Source organism: Papio anubis, chromosome 12 (assembly GCF_008728515.1).
Source record: "Papio anubis isolate 15944 chromosome 12, Panubis1.0, whole genome shotgun sequence".
NCBI classification, from domain to species: domain Eukaryota; kingdom Metazoa; phylum Chordata; class Mammalia; order Primates; family Cercopithecidae; genus Papio; species Papio anubis.
This window is the reverse complement of record NC_044987.1, coordinates 31,077,331-31,099,698: the sequence shown is the minus strand read 5'-3', so window position 1 is coordinate 31,099,698 and position 22,368 is coordinate 31,077,331. Positions and strand designations below refer to the sequence as shown.

Here is a 22,368-nt window from a genome sequence, read left to right as displayed (position 1 = left end):
GGCTCACTGCAACCTCTACCTCCTGGGTTCAAGCGATTCTCTTGCCTCAGCCTCCCAAGTAGCTGGTACTACAGGCACATGCCAACATGCCCGGATAATTTTTGTATTTTTAGTAGAGGCGGGGTTTCACTATGTTGGCCAGGCTGATCTCGAACTCCTGAGACCTCGTGATACAACTGCCTCGGCCTCCCAAAGTGCTGGGATTACAGGTGTGAGCCACCGCGCCTGGCCTTATTATTACTTTTTACTGCATGGAATATGTTTAAATTAGGTAATTATATGTCATTATTTACAAATATATAATCTCAACATTATAAGGAGGTCCACAATAATCTGGCTCAACTGGTTAGCTCACGATTAGACTCTTGGCTGGGCATGGTAGCTCACGCCTGTAATCTCAGCACTTTGGGAGACCGAGGAAGGCAGATCACGGGGTCAGGAGTTCAAGACCAGCCTGACCAACATGGTCAAATCCCGTATCTATTAAAAATACAAAAATTAGCTGGGTGTGGTGGTGGGTGCCTGTAATCCCAGCTACTCAGGAGGCTGAGACAGGAGAATCTCTTGAACCAGGGAGGCAGAGGTTGCAGTGAGCTGAGATCGCGCCACTGCCCTCCAGCCTGGGTGACAGAGAAGACTCAGTCTCAAAATAAATATGTAATATGTAAGTAAATAAATAAGTAGACTTTGATGCACTATTAGTGTAATGAAACAGTAACAGTAATACTTCGTATTATTTTTACATATATTTGCAGTCTGTTTTATGACGTGGCATGTTAGAGTAAGAGTAAACTTAATTCACACTATTACCTTTAGAGTTATAACTGTAGGTTGCAAAAGTATGAAGTTAAGAGCTAAACTAGGAGTACACATACACACATGCATATATAATGGAAGAGCTCATAATTAAATACAAAGGAGAATGGTAAAGATTCATAGAAAACTATCCAGAAGGCTAGAGCCCAGAATACACAAGCCAAAGTTTTATAACATTATAGATGATTTTGGTTATATTTGGAGCAAGAAGGAGAAATAATTCAAATTAGTATACAAACTTATTTGCCCCCACCATGTGATAGACTTAAAATTATAAAGAGAGTTTCAAGGTGAATAAAATACCACCCCAATGGAAAGAATTACAGACTTTTGTGTGATAGACTTAAGGGTATTAAAGAGGATTTACAGGTGAATAAAATAATGTATCTGTCTTGTAGAAGGAATTAGCTAAAATAGGAATGGTTATGAGCTGTGGCAGTTAGCAGAGGCATTTGACTGTTATGTATGGATCACCATACTAGGTGTACTAGGAGTTGGGGATGCAGCTGTGAAAATATTCTATTCTCATGGATCATATGTGTATGTGTATGTGTATGTGTGTGTTTGTGTGTGTGTGTGAGAGAGAGAGAGAGCAAAAGAGAGGATTTTGAGAGAGAGAGAGGAGAGAAGTGAGGATGAGTATGCTCAACTAGGGGATATTACTTAGGGTTGGTGATCATGGGATATCTTCTCAGAGAGATGACATTTGAGCTGAGACCTGACAGATAAGAAAGAGCAAACCATTCTGAGATTTGGGGACAGATCATTCCAAAAAAGGATGAATAGCATGCACAAAGATCTTAAGGTAGAGAAGGAGCTTGGTATGCTTAAGGAACAGAGACATGTAAACATCAAGAGAGTTAATTATTAAGAGAGCATAGTATTCAAGGAAGAGAATGAATCGTATGAGGTGCAATTGGAAAGAGGCAAGTCCAGATTACAAAGATACTTTTAGACAATCATAAGAAGTTTGTATTTTATTCTGAGTGTAATAAGAAAGTCTTTAGACGGCTTTAAGTGGGGGAGTGACAGAATGTCTCTGACATTTTGAAGTGATGGCTTTAGCTGTTCTGTGGAAAATGAATTGGAGGGAGACAATAGCAGTGGCCAGGCCAGTTAGTAGGATATTACAATATGATAGACAAGAAATGATGGAAACTTGTATCATGTAGTAGTAGTGGAGATAGAATTGGAGAGATTGATGATGTGTGGGGGTGGGTGTGGTTAGAGAAAGACAAATCAAAATATCTCCTAGGGTTTTGGCTTGAGCAGCTGGGAACGTATTGGTGCCATTTCCTGAAATAAGGATGACTAGAGGAGCAACTGGAGTTTGGAAGTGGTAGAGATTAAGTTGTCTGGTAGAAATTGAATGAGGAATGTGGAATTTAGAGTAAAAGTAAGGACTACAAATAAAAATTTTGAAGTGTTTTTTAGATACATGAGATTTAAGCCTGGGGATTGGCTTAGACCAACTGGTAGATAACAAACACAGTGTGTAAGACCAGGCTTGAACTTTGGAAAATTTACACTTCAAGCATAAGAGGAGGAGCAAAGGAGATGAATGGAGTGGGAGGAAAGACAAGAGATTGTAGTGTCACAAAAGCTAAGAGGAGAAATTGATGTTGTTTGCCGGGAACAGCAAGCAATTAGGTATTATAAGAGGTAGTATGTGGCATGAGATAATAAAAGATAATAGAAGTACCTATAAGAGGTGGGAAGTGGCATGAGCTAATAAAAGAACTAGGCAGAATATTCATGTGAGCCATATCAAGGACCTTAGAATCTCATATTCTGTGGTCATTGGGGAGCTGTTGCTAGGTTTTATATAGCAAGGTATTATATAATTCTCTTTTGGTATGTCTGTTTGTTGGTATGCGGATTTGAGGGGTAGGACTGGAGGTAGGTAGACTAGGAAACTATTGTGATATGTTTTACAGGCTAACTGGAGTTCCGTTCACGTGTAGAAACTTAAAATCCTGAGGTGGTCCAATCATAGTTCACTGCAGCCTCAAACTCCTGGGTTCAAGCAGTCTTCCCTCTTCAGCTTCCTCAGTAGCTAGGAGTACAGATGTGCACCACCATGCCCAGTTAATTTTTAAATATATTTCTTTAGAGATGTGTTCTCACCATGTTGACTAGGTTAATCTTAATCCCCTCACCTCAGCCTCCCAAAGTGCTAGGATTACAGTTGTGAGCCGCCAGGCCTGCCCAATTGAGTTATCTTTGAATTTCCTTTGTTGTCTGTTTTATTATGTATGCATAGTGATATTTAAAAATGTTTAAATGGATTTTATTGCTTTATTGAATAGTAAAAATACAGATATTAATTATCGGATACTGTTGTTTTACAGAGTTTTAAAAGCCTTAGAGGCAGTTCCAGCAGTTTAGCACCCATTGACCTACACCCAAATTGTTTAACAAACTGTTAGCTATATACAACTTAGGACACTTCAGTTAAAAACCCTGAATGTAGGAGCTTAATTTCACTTCCTTAGTTGTCTGTTTCTTAAGTACCTTTTTTCATGACTTTCTTTCTCTCTTAAGTAGGATAATTTAGTTAACTTATGCTCTTAGATAATCACTAATTTTAGCTCCTTTAGAAACCTCTTTTGCATTTTCTTGTCAATGGAACATTTATAATAAGAACTTTACTTTGATAAACTATAGTATTATCTTTATGGATTTCATTTAGTCTCATATTACTACTTTATCTTTTTTAACCTCTGAGGTTAGAGTGCCTTGGTAGAATTTGTATATAGTAAAAAATAACCATCAGAGTTTATATCCAGGAATTTTCCACCAAATCAGAATATATAGGAATTTAACAAATTGTTTAAATGCAAAAATCTTAATTTGAAAAATGAAGTCATGAAACAAAAATTAAAATAAATGAAATCTTAAGAGATTTGATAAAATAGGTTGTTATTCACTTTTTTTTTTAACCTTTAGATTTTGCCCTTATTTCAAGAAGCGGAAGACAAAAACAGACTTCTACGAACTGTGGCTGGTGGAGGTTTAGAAACAATTAGTAATTTGAAAGCTAAGTGGGATAAATTTGAGTTAATGATGGAAAGTCACCAACTTATGATTAAAGACCAGGTTAGAACTTTTAGTTATTTATTAAAATGGGAACTTTTTTCTCACTTAAGATTTCTTGCTTATCTTTTATTCCTTTATAGCCCAGGTTTATAATAATTTAATGTGGCTGTTGAAATTGACCTCCCTGACTACTTTTAAAGTAAAATGCTTTATATAAATGATGATTGTTTCACATGATTTTTCTTTACTTCCTATCATACCAAGAAGAAACCAGTGTCTTTGAAATGTAGCATTATTTGTAGTCTTATGGATGAATTTATTGCTTACCTACTATGTATGACTTAAGTTTATTTCTGAAACTCATGTTTTCTTTAATTACTAAATTTATTAGGATATCAGTTTAACTACTCTAATGGAGACCCCAAAAATTCTAGCTTATGTTTCTCTCTCACATTATAAGCTGCTATGGTGCCTCTGCTCTGTAACTTTGTCCGAGTTCCAGGTTTTGTCAATTTTATTTGTCTATTATCTCCAGCGTATTGTCCAGGATGGGTTATTACCACATTCAGTTGATACCTACTAGGGTCAGGAGAGAGGGAAAGAGAAAAGGGCACCATCTGTCTTTTAAGGACACAACCTGCAAGTTGCACATATCTACTGCACTCATATTTTATTGACCAGAAGTTAGCCTTAGGGCCCAGTCCTTAGCTGCATGGGAGACTGGGCAATGCCTTCCCTTCCTTAATTTAGCAGCTATATACTCGGGTAGAACAATCAGCAGTCATTAAACAAACATTTTTAAATTATCTTACCTTTGTCGTTAGTTGTACTAGGTGTGGTTAATCACATGAATGATTTTTAAATGATGTTATTTGAATGTTATCTCTTGTTATTATAAATTTATGGTCTAATTTATACCTTTGAATTATTTTATTGAACTTGGAATTAATAATTAAAATACCATCCTTTGAAAAGTTGACATTGGTCATTGATACTTTTTCACTTTTAAATAGAAAATAATGTGAACCCAAAATGAGATTTTACTCTGCATTAAATTATTTAAACTTTATTGGCTTATAGATTGAAGTGATGAAAGGAAATGTGAAATCACGTCTTCAGATCTATTATCAAGAACTGGAAAAATTTAAAGCTCGTTGGGACCAGCTAAAGCCTGGTGATGATGTTATTGAAACTGGCCAACATAATACTCTTGATAAAAGTGCAAAGTTAATAAAAGAGAAAAAAATTGAGTTTGACGAGCTTGAAGTCACAAGAAAAAAGCTGGTGTATGTTTTTTCTTTAAAATTGATACTGCTCATTTTGGAAAAACAATTTATATATCAAGCTAGTAATTTTCTTGTGTCTGTTATCTTGATACCTTTCCTCATAAACTTCATCAGTTTTTAAAATACAAATAATAAGCATTTATGTACTGTTGTCTTAGGAGTCATAGTTGTGTTACATAAGGATATTAAGAGAAAGCAAATTTCAAGAAAGGCCTAGAAGATAAATTTACCTAGAAGTTATATCAGGGGGTTGGAATTGTCACTTTCTTTGAACTTATCCTATTTAAAAATGAAATATATGTAATTTTCAGAAAAATTACTTTTAGTGCCTCTGAGAGAAAAATAAATCTAGCATAATAAGTAATAATAAAAGTCTTCAAAGAAAAAAATGAGTTGTTGGCTTATAATAATATAAAGTATTAAATTTGAGCACTGCTTTAGGTTCTGTTTAAGTAGATGCTTTCATAAGTGAGTGAAGTGAGTCAGTTTTGTTACCATAATTACTAAATGGCATTATACTGACTAGATGAAGCATATCTTATACTCTAGAAGCTTGCCCTTTAAACTGAGAAGAGTATTCTTTTCCCAAATTAATCTGTAGATTTATACAATCTTGAATATTTACATATATAAAATATGTATTATGTACATATAAATCTCTCTATATTACCAACTCAATTTTGATTCTTTGGATAAAATGTATATTAATGAATTTATAGAGTTCATATGTGAGTAGGTAAAGTATAATTCTCAGATAGGTAGTTTCTTCATGTGCTTTATTGTAGTTTCTTATTGTATGTCTATTAAACATACACATGTGGGTATGTACACACATACAAGGATTGGAATTAATAACTTAATAATACTTAAAAGTATCAATATTTCTGTTTTTAAAATTTAATATTCCAATATTTGTTTCTACAGTGATGATTGCCATCATTTTAGACTAGAAGAGCCTAATTTCTCCCTGGCAAGTAGCATCTCTAAAGATATTGAGAGCTGTGCACAAATTTGGGCCTTTTATGAAGAGTTTCAACAAGGATTTCAGGAAATGGCCAATGAAGACTGGATCACTTTTCGGTTTGATTCAAAAACAATATTTAGACTAATAATTTGGTTGTTTTATTTTTGGATGTAAACTTTGCAATGTGTTTTTGGTATTTTATAGGACTAAGACATACTTGTTTGAGGAATTTTTGATGAACTGGCATGACAGGTTAAGGAAGGTTGAAGAACATTCAGTGATGACAGTGAAACTACAATCAGAGGTTGATAAATATAAAGTAAGATTTTTTACTTATTTTGCTAGTTAAAAACAATGTTTGGAGCTTTTGTCTTTTTATTATGTAGTGACTGAACTATATAATTTTAATTTATATGTTTTTCAATTAAATTATTCCATTTCATGAAGAAAATAGGAAATACAGAGTAAACCACAAAAATTATTGATATTTCGGGCGGGTGCGGTGGCTCATGCCTGTAATCCCAGCACTTTGGGAGGCTGAGGAGGGCGGATCCTGAGGTCAGGAGATCGAGACCATCCTGTGAATGGTGAAACCCCGTCTCTACTAAAAATACAAACAATTAGCCGGGTGTGGTGGTGGGCACCTGTAGTCCCAGCTACTTGGGAGGCTGAGGCAGGAGAATGGCATGAACCCGGGAGGCGGAGCTTGCAGTGAGCCGAGATCGCACCACTGCACTCCAGCCTGGGCGACAGACCAAGACTCCATCTCAAAAAGAAAAAAAAAGAAAGAAATTATTGATATTTCTACTACCAATGAGAAAGAAGTTATAAGAAATTTATGTTAAAGTTAAAAAACAGAGTGTTTATACATTCCAGTCAATCATGGGTCCTATCCTATAATAATTAAAAAATAGAGATAGTCTATGTCATGTTTTAAAATATATTAAACTACAAAGGGTAATTCGTGTGTATCCATAGCAACATTTAATCAAAAGCTTTATACAATTCTGTTTAAGAATATGATTTTAAGATTATTAAACAAGAAGATGGAGTAATTAAAATTTTGGTAACTAATAAGCATAAAAGTAAATACTAATTTGCATTTTGCTAATATATGTATATGTGTATACGTATGACTTTTTCTTTTTTCTTTTTTCTTTTTTTTTTTTTTAACAGATCGTCATTCCTATCTTGAAATATGTGAGAGGGGAGCATCTTTCTCCAGATCACTGGCTTGACCTTTTTCGTCTCCTTGGACTTCCTAGGGGGACTAGTCTGGAGAAACTACTGTTTGGTGATTTGCTCAGAGTAGCTGATACAATTGTAGCCAAAGCTGCGGACCTTAAAGTATGACTCACTTTTATAAATATCCCATAAGTCTGGCCGTTTTAAATGTACAATATTGCTTCATATTTTGCTTAAATACAAAAAAGCTAGTCCTTTAAGGGAATCAGCTTTAATCAAAAAGTAAACAAACACAAATCATTTTACATAAAAGAAATTAAAAAATTATGTGATATGTTACACATAGAAGCTAGAGGATACACAAATCTAGAGAGCTAAACCAAGAATCAGTTTGCTAATCAGATTTAGAAAAGGTCTCAGGTAAAAGTAAAAGTTGCCACAATTCTATTACAAGTGACAGACTTTTAGTGTTTCGTTCTGGCCATTCAAAAATGTAAGGACTCTTGATGTCAAATTGTTTTATTTCCTATCCAAAAAATAAACCTTTGTGTTTGTTAATAACCCTGGAATATTTTTAAATAATCTTGAGAAGTTATGAAGCATGACTCTTGCAGAAGATAACTCTAGTTGATTGTTAATCATTTTAGATGTATCAGAATCTGCAATAAGATTACAGTATAATTCCTGAATTTCTTTTGTTCCAAATATGGGCCTTTTAGTCTGTAAGACTTTAAATAAGCCAAACTAGTTTTGTCTTTTGTGATGGATGCTTTAATTTTTTACTTTTCTTTTAGAGAAGTAAAAAGCATAAGGCAGAACTTTGTATGTATTTTGACCATGTGAACCAGGATACTTAGTATCTTACATGATTTGATAAAATAGCCAGTAATTTTCTTGGGTTGCATGTAAAATAGAGCCACTTAACTTTTTTTTTTTTTTTTTTTTTTTTGCCTTATGCTGAAAAGCCAGATAAAATATATTTTTCATAAAATACTTTTCTGTTATTTACTTATGTGATAATTAATGTTGAACTAATAAACATGGATATTTTGTGTTAAATAGGATTTAAATAGTCGGGCACAAGGTGAAGTTACAATCAGAGAAGCTTTACGTGAACTTGATCTTTGGGGAGTTGGAGCAGTGTTTACATTAATCGATTATGAAGACAGCCAAAGTCGAACTATGAAGCTGATTAAAGACTGGAAAGATATAGTAAATCAGGTTGGAGATAATAGATGCCTTCTTCAATCCTTGAAGGATTCTCCTTATTATAAAGGATTTGAAGATAAAGTATCAATTTGGGAAAGAAAATTTGCAGAGTTAGATGAATACCTGCAGAATTTAAATCATATTCAGAGAAAGTGGGTGTATTTGGAACCCATTTTCGGTCGTGGAGCATTGCCAAAAGAACAGACACGCTTCAACAGAGTTGATGAAGATTTTAGGTTAGTACAATGATGTAAGACATAAACACATATGGTAGTTTTTTTTTTTTTAATTAATTCATATCGTGAAGTGCTTAATAAAGGCAAATTACTTTTACATTATTGGTATCCTCTGTGTATTCAAACTCTTTCTCTAGAGGATCCTTTTGAGAAGCTTTCTCTAGTGGATCCTCTCATTCAAGCATTTACTTCTTGAACCATTATGGTGTAGTCTCTGTTATTACTACTCTACTTAATAATACATAGTTCCTAAAATCACCAATTACTTTCCTGTTTTAAATTCAAAGGGCATTTTTCATTTTTTATTTTACTTTATCTCTCATTAGGATTTACTAGAGTTGAGCATTTCTTCTTTCTTAGAAAGTCTCTTCCATTGGCTTTTGTGATATTGTCCTCTCTTGGTTTTCTGACTGTCTCTCTAGTTGTACACATAGTTCCTAGTCCTTAGCTGTCTCCGAACCTTTAGATGTAGTCATTCTCCAGTCTTCAGCCTTTGATTTTGTTCTCACTGTATTCTCAGGTAATCTTCACCACTGCCAGCATCAGTTCTCTTTTATGTGCTTAGGTCTCCTCAACTTACATGTACAGCCCATATTTCTCCTCTGAGCCCCAAATCTAGCAAACATGCTCAAACAGTAGGCTAAAACTGAATTCATGAGCTTAATTTACCAGTTCCTTTCCAACAAATCTTTTTTCTTTTTGATTCCTATTTCAATAAATAGCCCAACCTAATTGTTGAAAGCAGAGACATGATGTATGACTTTGATATCTCCCTCTTTCTCCACTTTTACATACATTAAGTTGCCAAATTTTGTTGATTCTAACCTACTTAGTGTATCTGGAACCAAACACCAGTACAGAAGTATATCTGTACTTCTATTCTAATATTCTGTGTCTCTCACTTGGATTACGCACATTAACCTTCTGACTTGCTCTTATATAAGTTTTTCACACAACAGCCGGAGTAATTGTTTAAAAATGCAGGTTCAGCACTTTCTTTTATTCCTGTAAATAAAACTTTAAAATAGTTTCCCATCGTGCTAGGGATAAAGCATGATCTGCTCCTTGTTCATTTCTGTATACTTTTCTTGTGCTGCTCTCCATTTTGCTTTAGTGACTCTGGCTTTTAGTTTCTCGGACATACCTATCTTTTTCCCAGAATCTTTGCCAGAAACTTCTACTCACTCACTTTTTCTTTTTATTCTTTATCCACATATCAATTTAAATTACTTCCTTAAAGAAGTCCTAGGTTATGGGTTGCCCTATTAGCCATTTTAGTGGCTAAAATACCTAAAAAGTATTTTAACTTTTTACTTTATTTATTTAACTTTTTACTTTATCTACCTTATTTTAACAATACTTTACTTTTCCTTTTTAACATTTATCACAATTTTATTTAAATATTTCTAGAAATTATTCGATGTCTTTTGCCGTCACTAGAAGCTCTCTATTAGTTAGGGCTTAAAATTAGCTTAGCAAATGAAATATATAAGATAATTTATAATATGGGAAGTTAAAAATGGTAGTGTGATATTAATTTTTAACATTCCTAGAGGTATACTACTGTTATAATAGTGTTACCTTTAGTTTGTTTTAAGCAGGTAAAAAAAAGTCTTAATCTCCTTTTTTTACCCCCCAAATTGTTAAAATAGATGTGAAGATACTTTTTTTTTCTTTTGTAGATCAATAATGACTGATATCAAGAAAGACAATAGAGTCACAACATTAACTACTCATGCTGGAATCAGAAATTCTCTACTAACAATACTTGATCAGCTTCAAAGATGTCAGAAATCATTAAATGAATTTTTGGAGGCATGTTTTTTAAGAAAAATATATCATAAACTGTAAAGTACTTGATATCTTAATTATTTGAAAAACAAAAGCTATTTTTTTGTTTCTATTTTTATTAGGAAAAACGCTCAGCATTCCCAAGATTTTATTTTATTGGTGATGATGACTTATTAGAAATACTGGGCCAGTCTACTAACCCATCAGTGATTCAGTCTCACCTTAAGAAACTTTTTGCTGGTAGGAGTCAACATTTATTTAACAGATATTTATTGAGTTTCAACTGTCTGCCAGGCCTAATGTTATGCTCTTAAGTAGACTACTGAATACAGTAGTCAGTTCATAGATCCAAATACAGTTCCTATACCCAAAGAACGTAAGGTTTAATAGGGGAGACAAGGTTGTAAGTTGACAAATATAATACAGTGTGACAATTCCGGTGAGTGACATAAGTATGTGGTGCTATAGCTCCATCTGTGAGGGCCTTTAGCTCAGTTTTAGGGCATCATGAATAAGTGACATCTAGGGTGATATCTGAAGAATGTATAGGCCTTAGTTAGAAAAAGGTAGGCAGGCAGTGGGAATAGGCTGTTCTAAGGCCTGGAGTGAAGGAGAATATGCCCCTTCCTTATTGAGTTTAAGGTCTCCTGAGTGACATCCAGGTGGAGATACTCCATAGGCAGTTATTGTCAGTGAAGAGACCTAGGTGAGAATGTAGGCGTCATCCATATAGAAATAATAGTTAAGCTATGGGAACAGGTGAGATTACATGGGGGAAAAGTGTAATGTCAAATGCTTTGATGTTGTAGAGTCACTTTAATGGGATACTTATTAGTGGCAAATGGAATAGGCTTATTACCAAAATAATGACTATTATTTTCTTAAAATACTTAATTTGCTTGGAAAGAGCAAGCAAATGAATGCTTCTATAGAGCAAACAGCTCTATAGAAAAGAGCTCTATTTTTCAAATTAAATTTATGAAGTAAAATAATTTTCATCATTTTAACTAATAATCAAGGATCAGCAAAATATAACCCATGGACCAAATCTGGATCACTACTTGTTGTTTTTTAAATAAAGTTTTGTTGAAACATAATCCTGCACAGTAATTTATGTATTGTTGTCTATAGCTGCTTTCATGCTATGAATGCAGTGTTGAGTAGTTGACACTGACCATATGGTTCATTAGACTTAAAATATTTACTCTCTGGTCCTGTACAGAAATATTTATCAATTCCTGTGTATCTGAAGCTTTAGGATGCTTATATTTGTACATATGATTTGGGCAGTGGGAGGTAGTAGAAAACAAACACTTGCAATCAGAAGCCTTTCATTCAACCAATCTCTCTACTGTTTATTAATTGGTCATCAAATTACCTCTCTGAAATTTAGTTTTCTTCTTTATATTACAAATAATAATATAGTTTTTTGTGAAGATCGAAATTACATAGTATGTTCAAGTTTTTTATATACTATAAAGTGATACGCAAATTTGGGGGAGGGGGAAGTCTTATTTGCCGTCAACACATTTACCTGTTCATGGGCATCTGGGTTATTTCCAGTTTTTGGCTATTATGAATAAAGCTGTTAAACAATCATACAAGTCTTTTTGTAGACATACATTTTTATTTGTATCGGATAAACACCTAGTTTTGGAACTGCTACGTCATATAGTAAGTATATGTTTAACTTTTTCAGAAACTGCCAAATCATTTTCCAGAGAGGTTGTAACATTTTTCACTCCCCCAAGAATGTGAGTTAGGACAGTTCTTACTGATTGGTACATACTAGTTGAGTAGGTTGCCTAAATTTTTTTTTCTGGAAAATGGTAGGAATGAATAAACAAACATATATAGAAATATCTAAACATTCACAAATTTGACCAGCAAATCATGCCATGTATAGTTAGATATTGATAAGAAATATTTCAGATGAGTGATAAGAATATTGATCCAGAAAGTGATTTTTTTTTCCCTCAATAGGACATTTAAACACTAGGAGCACTATATATTATGTGGTATACATTATAATTCCATTATTATATATGTTTTAGGGTATATATTAACACTATTTGACACACATATTGTATCTAATAATTATGTCTTTAATCCTTTTGCATTTCAATTGTTGCTTTTATATTTCAGGTATTAACAGTGTTTGCTTTGATGAGGAATCAAAACATATAACTGCAATGAAATCTTTAGAGGGAGAAGTTGTACCTTTTAAAAATAAAGTTCTTCTATCAAATAATGTAGAGGTAAGCAATTCTTTTTCAAATATGAAAACAAAAAGAATTAACTATATATGAACTTCGTTTCTAAAATAATTTAGTCAATTTAGAGGGTAAAGTTGGTTAATTTAGGTATTTTAGGGAACTCAGCTCATATCTTAAAAAATGATTTGTTTTGTTAGTTTCAGAGTGTTTTGATATTAAAAAGAATATGGATTTTTTAGTCTTTGGAAGGCAGCATGTAATTTTGAAAAGAACCTTGGCCTTGGAGTAAAAAAACTTAGATATTAATCTTAGCTCCATAACTTAATAGCTATGTGACTTAGAGTGTTGGTTTTCTAATCAGTAAAATGGTAATCTCAGTACAGTTGGAGTATCTCTTATCCAAAGTATTTGGGACCAGAAGTATTTCAGATTTCAGATTTTGTTGGATTTTGGAATATTTGCATTATGTCAGTTCAGCATCCCTAATGTGAAAATCTAAAATGCTCCAATAAGCGTTTCCTTTGAGCGTCATGTCAAACTCAAAAAGTTTTAGATTTTGGAGGATTTTGAATTTTGGATTTTTGGATTAGGGGTATTCAACCTGTAACTGTTGCAAAGACTTTCAATTAAAAATTAGATGAGATAATTGGCTTTTAGTACACTATTTAGTGCTTGGAAAATGGTACTCAATAAATTTTAGATGTCTTTACTCTTTAAAATATGAATTTGTATAAGATAATTTGGGTGAGCAGGTAAGCCAACAACTATCGATTAACTAGTTCTGCAGGACTGGAAGTAAACTGATCAAAGACCTATTATAGGCATATAGCTAAAACTAACTAGCAATAGATTGCATCACATGGAATTGTAATTTTTCAGTTTCAAATTATCTTCCAACTGGAAGCCAGGGCCCATGCCTTGTCACGTGCATGTCCATACAGCCTAGCAAAATGTTTATTCCTGGTTAGGCTTCAACATTTTATTGGATATTGAGTACATAAATCAGTTGATTGAAAACCTGGGAGATTTGATAATCATATTTGGTTAAGAGTTTTGTTGTTTTTCCTTTTGTAGTTTTGTTGGATGTACACAGAGAGACAGAGCTTAAATTTTAGCAACTGGGCTAGAGCAGGTATACCAGCAAAGGAAAAGTTGAAACTCTGGAAGCTTTATGATTGTTAGCAGAGAAGGTGTCTCTGTTGCCATGCACTGAGAGGCGGATTCTCATTCTTTAGCTTCAGTGAATTTTGATGCTATTTTCAGTACTGGAAAATGCTCTACAGATTGAAAAAAAAAAAAAAAAAAACTGGAACTCAGAGTAATTTAAGTACGCAATGATGAAAGGCTAAGATTGCAGCTTTTGCCTTTTTGTTACAAATGACATATTTTTAAGGTTAAGAAGTGATTCATATTCATTGTTGTTTCTATCAATGATCATTGTTAGTTTAACTTTTTATTATTTTATATATAATCAAGTGAGTGGAAAACTACATTGTTTTCACTTTGAAACAAAATTAGTTTTGTTGGATGAAGCAATCTCAGCCCCCAAATAATACATCTAATGCTGATGAAGCAATCCCTTCCTATGGTTACAACTTTATGAATATAAGATCACCAGGACAGCATGAGCCAGGGAACTTAGCCAGCCATTTTGACTCTGATTTATTGGCCAAACTATCTGGTTTGATTCATCATAATGATGAAGCTAATGGGTCAATTTTTAAATGCTCATATTATGTTGGCTTGTATAGATATAGTCATGGTAGTTTTAGCCACAAGTTTATGAGTTTTCACACTCATTGTTATCCTAAGAGGTGAAAAAAATTGTTCAAATTATTTAAACTGTTTATTAAGAAAATAAAGAATTATATTCCTATAACACATTTTAGGAGTGTCATGATCAATAGGAAAGTATAATACCCTGTCCTGAAATAAAAATATAGAGTTAGTCAGTAGATTCTATATTTATTTTATGTCTTATTGATATTATTTTCCAATTTCTTTTTCAGACATGGTTGAATGATTTGGCCTTGGAAATGAAGAAAACTTTGGAACAGTTGTTGAAAGAATGTGTTACTACTGGGCGAAGTTCTCAAGGTGCCGTTGACCCATCTCTGTTCCCTTCACAGGTAAGGGGGCTTATGTGTAGAAGGAACATAGGCATGGTATGTGGAAAGATCCCTGACCTAGGAGCCAGGAGGCTCAGATAAATCACATCTGTTTTCTCCCTTTATCTAATAGTTAACGGACAAATTGCTTAACTTCTGAGTCTCTGTTCCTTCAGCTGTAAAGTGTGGGGATGAATTGAGATCCAAGCAACCTAGGCCAGTGGTGAGTAGGATGAGGAGAAGGGAACCAGGCATCTAATAGCTTCCTGGTTCCAAATGATTAGTCCATCATGATGGAGAGGCACAGGATCTATAACACTGCTGTACCCTACCCATCCACCCCTCCCATGGGATCATCTAAGCATTGGAGCTGGCAGGAACTTAGCAGGTATTAGTGTACATCTGAAACAGTCATAACACTAAACTGTAATATTGACAGTGAGAGTGAGGTCATATGGTGAGTTACAGAGATTGCTGCAGCTCAGGGTTAATAGGTGTTCATCCCTGAACACTGGGTACTAGATATTTAGCCTACAAAATTTGTATCAGTCTATATCAAAATGTGGCACTAAGACTTGTGTTAAACATCTTGCATTGTTTACTAGTTGGGCCAGACTAATGTTACAGGTGTAGGTCATCAGGAACTTTAGTTCTTAGGGACTGTGGATGGTAGACATTGGGATGTTTCATGATGTCTCAGAAAAATCTACCCAGCAGCCCTCAAAGTTATTTGCTTTTCAAATAAAAAAAAATGTGGTGGCTATTGGAACAGGTTTTTATGTTGATTTTCTCACTGTATGGAAGCTTGGAACAGTTTACATTCTGAACCATTTTCTCATACATGCCATTTGTATCTTTTAGCATTTTAAGGCAAACTGAAAAGTTTCAAAAAGGCTCAAGTTCCTAAAGAAAAATACAAGTAATCATCACTGAATAATCAAAGCCATTGTAGAACCAGAGTAGACTGCTTTATTACCACTAAAAATATTCCCTAGTACTCGGTCAACTTCCAGATAGGATTTATAAATCAACTTAGAATAAAAGACACAGTATAAAAAAGTCTACAAAAGCAATATTGTATAATATTTGGGTTAGGGAAATGACAATTGTGTCAGGAGATATAGTGGGAGATAATAGGCTAAAGAAAGTTGTTGGATTTCAGCCTGCAACTTACCTCCAGGCCCTTGAGCAGTCAAGTAAAAGTGTGAACTACTAAACATGTAAATCATTACTAAAATAAAGAATTCTAGTTTATTAGCAGTTAATGCTAGGAAATATTGATCTCAAGAGTTTTACATAAGGGGATTGAGTCGCATAATTGGTTATTAGGTACTGATAATTCAGTTACTTTTTTTTGTATGGACCTGAAATAATGGTAGAGAGGGCGCTTTCTGGTCTGCGAAGGAGGCAGTGTGGTAAAGTGGAAAGAATCTGACTTTGGTTTAAATACTAATCTTTGCCAGTTATCCTGAGTAGAACATTTTGACACTTACTTTACTTACATGACTTTCAAGTACCCACATTATCAAGTCATTTTGAAGGTTGTTTCATAATGTTTGCAGAGCACCCCTAGTTGTCATTACATTTTAGGTAAATAATAATATTAGTTCCTATCCAGCTATCTTAACAGTAATGTGATTTTATAACCCAAGACTGTAAACTATAACTTTCGTTAGCCATTCACAGAAATTATGTAGCCGACTATAAAAAATTAAGTTTATTGATATGCATTCATAATATAGAAATTCAGTAGTATTGCCTAGGATTAGGCTTGGAGGTGGCAAAGGAACATTTTCACATAAAAATCAAAAAGCAAAGTCTTTTTCTCAAAAGCAGATTTGGTTCTCCGTAAATGCCTCATCATATACCTGATTAAAGAAGCTGATGAGTTTCATACCACAAAGTTTGTTTGGGCGACGACTTTGCTTAGAAATGAGTTACTAATTGGCTTTGTCTTCCATAAAAGAACCATAATGTAATATTTATAGAATGATTTAAGTTGGAGTAAGACAGCAGCTTAGTCTGCTCTGATATGGAGTGCAGGGGTGCGATCTTGGCTCACTGCAACCTCCGCCTTTCAGGCTCAAGCAATTCTTGTGCTTCAGCCTCCCAAGTAGCTGGGAGTACAGGCATGCGCCACTATACCTGGGTAATGTTTGTATTTTTTAGTAGAGACGGGGTTTCTCCATGTTAACCAGGCTGGTCTCGAACTCCTGGCCTCAAGTGATCCGCCCACCTCGGCCTTCCAAAGTGCTGGGATTAGAGGCGTGAGCCAATGCGCTCGGCCAAGGCAGATCTTAATTTAGGAGAATATTGGAATTTTGCTATTGTAGCCTTCGGTAGTATATTAAGAAATTATTTTGAAATGCTAAAGATTGCCCTTTTACTAATTAGAATGCATCATACTTTGATATCTTTGTAGTTTACTGATTGAAAAGCAGCCATTTCTGAAGAGAGGGGAAGAAAATACAAAGGCTTTGAGGTTGCAATAAACATAGTGAGTTATAGGACCAGAAAAAAATAGGCTGGTGGTAGAGTATAGTATGAAATGAGTTCTGTGAAGTAGGCTTGGCTGCATCATACAATGCTTTTTCTACTACTGTTATTACTCTATTAATATTTAAGGTTCCAATATGACATTAAGATGGAGATATCCAATATACAATTGGCAATTTGAAAAAAAGATGTCTTTCTTTAAATGTATAAAACATTTCTAAGTAAATTCACCTTTTAAAAATATGTTTTTTCTTTATTCAATAGATTTTATGCTTGGCGGAGCAGATTAAATTCACTGAAGATGTAGAAAATGCCATTAAAGATCATAGTCTTCATCAGATTGAAACACAACTGGTGAATAAGTTAGAACAATACACTAACATTGATACAAGTTCTGAGGATCCAGGGAATACTGGTATGGAAAAAACATTCCCTTTTCTGCCTGGTTTTGGGTTATTTTTTGGTATTCTATCCTAATTTACCTATTGTGTTTTCGACTATATATCTGTGTTGGTGATTACTCGAGGAATTACAACATATATACTTAAATTTTTATAACGTACTTTGAATCAGTAATTTACTAACTTAAATAGAATATAGAAACCTTACTACCCTATAGGCTTTTTTATTCTCTCCTTTTAATATTGTAGTTGTCTTACTATTTTACATCTGCATACACTGAAAACTCCATGAAATTATATTATAAATTTTGCTTTTAACCATCAAAGATATTTGAGAAAACTTAGGAGGAGGACAGCAATCTTTTATATATACCTAGATGTTTACCATTTCTGTTGCCCTTCCTTTATTCCTGATGTTCCAGGTTTCCTTCTAGTGTCATTTTCCTTCTGTCTAAAGAACTTATTTTAGTGTTTCTTTTGGAAAAGGTGTGCTGCCTGTGAATTCACATAGATTTCCTTTACCCAAGAATGTCTTATTTTACCTTTATTTCTGAAGAATTTTTCAGTGGCTATCCTGGGTTAACAATTCTTTTCTCTCAGCTTTTGAAGTGTTCTACTTCCATCTGAGCTATATGTTTTCTGATGAGGAATCCACAGTCATTTGAGTTGTTATTCTTCTATAAGTAATACATTACTCTTTTTTTTGGCAGCATTCAAGACTTTATCATATTCTTTAGTTTTCAGTAGTTTGATTGTGATATAGACACATCTTTGCATTTATTCTATTTGGGGTTGTCTCAGTTTCAATCTGTACATTTGTTTTTCACCAAAATCTGGGAATTTTTTAGCTCTTATTTCTTCAAATACTCTTTCTGTATTATAGTCTTTCTCCTATACTTCTGAGTTTCTCATGACATGAATGTTAGACTTTTTGACATGGGCTTAGATCTCTGAGGTGCTGCCTTTTTTTTTTTTTTTTAATTTTTTCTCTTTATTAGCCTGCACAATTTCTACTGCTCTGTCTTCAAGTTCACTGCCTCTTTCCTTTATTATTTCCATTTCAATATTGAGTCCATTCAGTGATTTTCAAAGAATTAAGAATTTAGTATTTTTCAGCTTAAAAATTTCTATTTATTTATATTTTTTATTTCTTTGCTGAGATATTCTGTCTTTCCACTTGTTTTAAAAGTCTTCACCTTTTACTTCTTTTACTTCTTAGAGCACTTTTGTAATAGGGCTTTAAAGGCTTTAAAGTATTTTTTTTTTTTTGGAGGGCAGGGACAGGTTCTTGCTCTGTTATCCAGGCTGGAGTGCAGTGGTGAGACTGTGGCTCACTGCAGCCTTGACCTCCTGAGCTCAAGCAGTTTTCCCACCTCAGCCTCCTGTGTAGCTGGGATTACAGACACGTGCTACCATGCCTGGCTGACTTTTTTATTTTTTGTAGAGACATGGTTTTGCCATGTTGCCCGGGCTGGTTTCAAACTCCTGGGCTCAAGCAGTCCTCCCGCCTCGGCCTCCCAGAGTGTTGGGATTACAGGCTTGAGCCTCTTTGCCTGGCAATAATAGTACTTTAAAGTCTTTTGCAGATAACCTCAATGTGTATGTCATCTAGATACTGGTACCTATTATTGTCTTTTCTTATGTGAATTGAGATTTTCTTGGTTCTTTGCATGTTGAATAATTTTGGATGATATCATGGACATTTTGAATATTATGTTATAAGGGTTTGGGTTTTGTTTAAATCCTCTGGATAATATTGATATTTTTGTTTTAGCAACTGATCCTGTTGGGTTCAGACTGCAGGTTGTAGCCAGCTTTCTGTGGGTTATGGTTCTGGTGTCAGTCAGTTTTCAAATCTTTGCAGTGCTATTTCAGTCTGCCTCTCATGTGTTCCCTAGTAGCCAATTCCAGCCTTTGGTTTCTGATTAGAATGAGATCTATTCATGCACCACGCCTTGGCAATGAGTCCAGGAGTTTCTAAAGAAGTTTATGGGGTTATTTTTTCAATCTCCTTCTTCTCCATGATCTTCCCGGCGTTTTATGGTTCCCTCAGCCTTCTGGTTTGTTTCTCTGGCCAGAAAAGCTGGGGTTCATGTACTTTATCTTCTTGCACACTTTTGTGCAATTTGAGTTTGCCTCCTCTCTTGACATCACAGCTCCTCTGGAGTTTTAGGGACTTCTGGGTCCCAGCTGCCAGTGGGATAGCTAGCAGAAGACTCCTTTCCTTCTAAGGCTTGAGCTAGAGGTGGTCTTCTAGAGCTCTCTCTACACCAATTTGGGTTTCTGGCTGCATTGGGTATGGTCCTAGGGTTGCCAGAAGGGGGGAAAAAGACAATGGTAAATCCACCACTGGTTTGGTGTCACTTCTAATTCTGGTCTTCCTCAATTTGCCTGCTACCCTTTTCAGAGTTCTAAATAGCAGTTCAATGTATGTTGTCCAACAAGTTTTTATGCCTGCATTCAGAGGGAGAAGCACGGTGGAGTGTGCTTACTCCTTTGAATAAACTGAAATTCCTTTTTCTTGGAGTTTTGATATCTTAATTTTTATACTCAAAATTCTTATTTCTTACTTACTGGTAGATTTGACTTTTTTAGCTTATGTGATTTGTATTACTATACCATTCATGTGTGTCATGAAATTACCATTTAAATTCATTGAGAACTCACCTGTACACATAATCATAAATTATAGAAATCACAGGCTAACATTTTCTCCAACTGTCAATATTTTTATTTGTGCCTAGAATCGGGCATCCTGGAGCTTAAACTTAAAGCCCTAATTCTTGACATTATCCATAATATTGATGTGGTAAAGCAGTTAAACCAAATTCAAGTTCATACAACTGAGGACTGGGCCTGGAAAAAACAACTTAGATTCTATATGAAAAGTGATCATACATGTTGTGTTCAAATGGTGGATTCTGAATTTCAGTATACTTATGAATATCAGGTATGAGTTGTGGCAGTGTTTTATATTGCCAATTAGAAATTATTTACTTTAAAGGAAATTTGTTATTGGTCGAAATACTTTTTTATTTAAGTAGTAATTTTTCCATAATATTTTTAGTATTATTGTCTTGTTTAATCAGAATTAGAAAGGTGTCACATAAGAGTGAAACTTCATTCTAGATACAAAAAAGTTAACATGTTGCTAGTATTGTCCTGAATTCTCAAAAATGTACCTTTACTTGGAGTTGCATTTATATACAATTTGAAATATATCTTTGTCCAAGGTGAACTGAATATAGACAACCTCAGTCGAAGCAATTTGGTTTGTGTCTCCTTATACAAGGCAAAAATTAGTGTAATTTTAACTATGCTAAAATGTTTGCTAAATATTTTTTAGTTTGTACGATGAAAAAATTTTCAGACAAATAACCTAGTTAATGTAACATGTTCTCAAAAATTCCAGCTGTTGCCTCTGTCTTTTTCTATCATAATGAATGGATCATCAAAATATATTTACAATATTGTTAATAAACCTATGTTAGGAGAGCTGCCAATTGACTTTTTCAAAAGGGAAATGTATTTGAGACCCAAATCTATCTACCTAAATCGAGGAAAAACACACCGTAAATTGTAGCTGGAATGGGAGTCTGTTTTCCCTACAGTTTAGTAGAAACTTTGAGAATTATTTGATGAATTAAAATGATTAATTTCATAAGAATTTTTCAAATTAATTACACTTGGTGATCTCCAAAATAGTTCTGATTTGTGGATATCACAAGAGTCAAGAAAATAGTTTATATAAATTTTAAAATATGAAATGGGATGATTACTGTATAATAATTTTGGATTTGTTTTCCTTAGAAGTGTATTTTGTGCCATTAACAAGAACTTGAGAAACAATTTTGAAACCTAACAATGTACTGAGTATAGTATGAAATACTTTCTTGAAAAATAAGTTTGATTTCAGTTTGTGTTTAGAAAGCTTCTTTCACTAGAAAAAATTTTGGATATTTTTCTATGTTAAAAACTTTAACCTGTTTGTGGTACTTTTATCTTTTTAACTAGGATCTCATGCTGCAAAAATATTTGTAAATGTTGAATAGAACATGAATACTCTGACTTTGTGTTGCTCTTATATAGGGTAATGCTTCCAAACTGGTTTATACTCCATTGACAGACAAGTGCTACTTAACACTCACTCAAGCTATGAAGATGGGACTTGGAGGAAATCCTTATGGACCAGCTGGAACTGGGAAAACGGAGTCAGTAAAGGCTTTAGGTGGACTTCTTGGAAGACAAGTTTTAGTCTTTAATTGTGATGAGGTAGAATAAATAATTATCAAAACTTGTAACAATGGGTTAATCATATTTAGATTAGTTTCTATTAGTATACGAAATACTCTACTTAAAAATCAGTACATTTAAATTACTTGAAGACAGAATTTGTTTAAACTGAAATGTAAAATGGACAGAGGTTGTACATAGTGTAGTCCAAAACTTTTCTAAGAACTATGGCAAACAAATAATTTTAAATACAGAATGAATATTTATATTACATTGTAGACAGATGTTTTAGTAAAGAAAATAATACAAAAGGAAAAATCTATTCATTTCAGATGGCAGTTTTAAAAACATTTTGTATATAATTTGTATTTTGACTTAGAGAGTAACT

General features: G+C 33.9%; 1 protein-coding gene across 5 annotated transcripts in view; it reads left to right on the top strand.

Moving 5' to 3' along the window:
- DYNC2H1 (dynein cytoplasmic 2 heavy chain 1) overlaps positions 1-22,368 on the top strand; it is a 354,596-nt gene that overhangs the window by 34,107 nt on the left and 298,121 nt on the right. For all 5 annotated transcript variants that reach the window (XM_031653015.1, XM_031653014.1, XM_031653012.1 and 2 more), the window contains 13 exons: positions 3,766-3,915; positions 4,936-5,141; positions 6,066-6,221; positions 6,310-6,424; positions 7,282-7,452; positions 8,353-8,735; positions 10,418-10,550; positions 10,649-10,766; positions 12,672-12,784; positions 14,752-14,871; positions 17,611-17,761; positions 20,492-20,697; positions 21,837-22,019. In XM_031653015.1, coding sequence (XP_031508875.1) covers positions 3,766-3,915; positions 4,936-5,141; positions 6,066-6,221; positions 6,310-6,424; positions 7,282-7,452; positions 8,353-8,735; positions 10,418-10,550; positions 10,649-10,766; positions 12,672-12,784; positions 14,752-14,871; positions 17,611-17,761; positions 20,492-20,697; positions 21,837-22,019 — 2,205 coding nt within the window. The remainder of the gene's footprint in view (positions 1-3,765; positions 3,916-4,935; positions 5,142-6,065; positions 6,222-6,309; positions 6,425-7,281; positions 7,453-8,352; positions 8,736-10,417; positions 10,551-10,648; positions 10,767-12,671; positions 12,785-14,751; positions 14,872-17,610; positions 17,762-20,491; positions 20,698-21,836; positions 22,020-22,368) is intronic.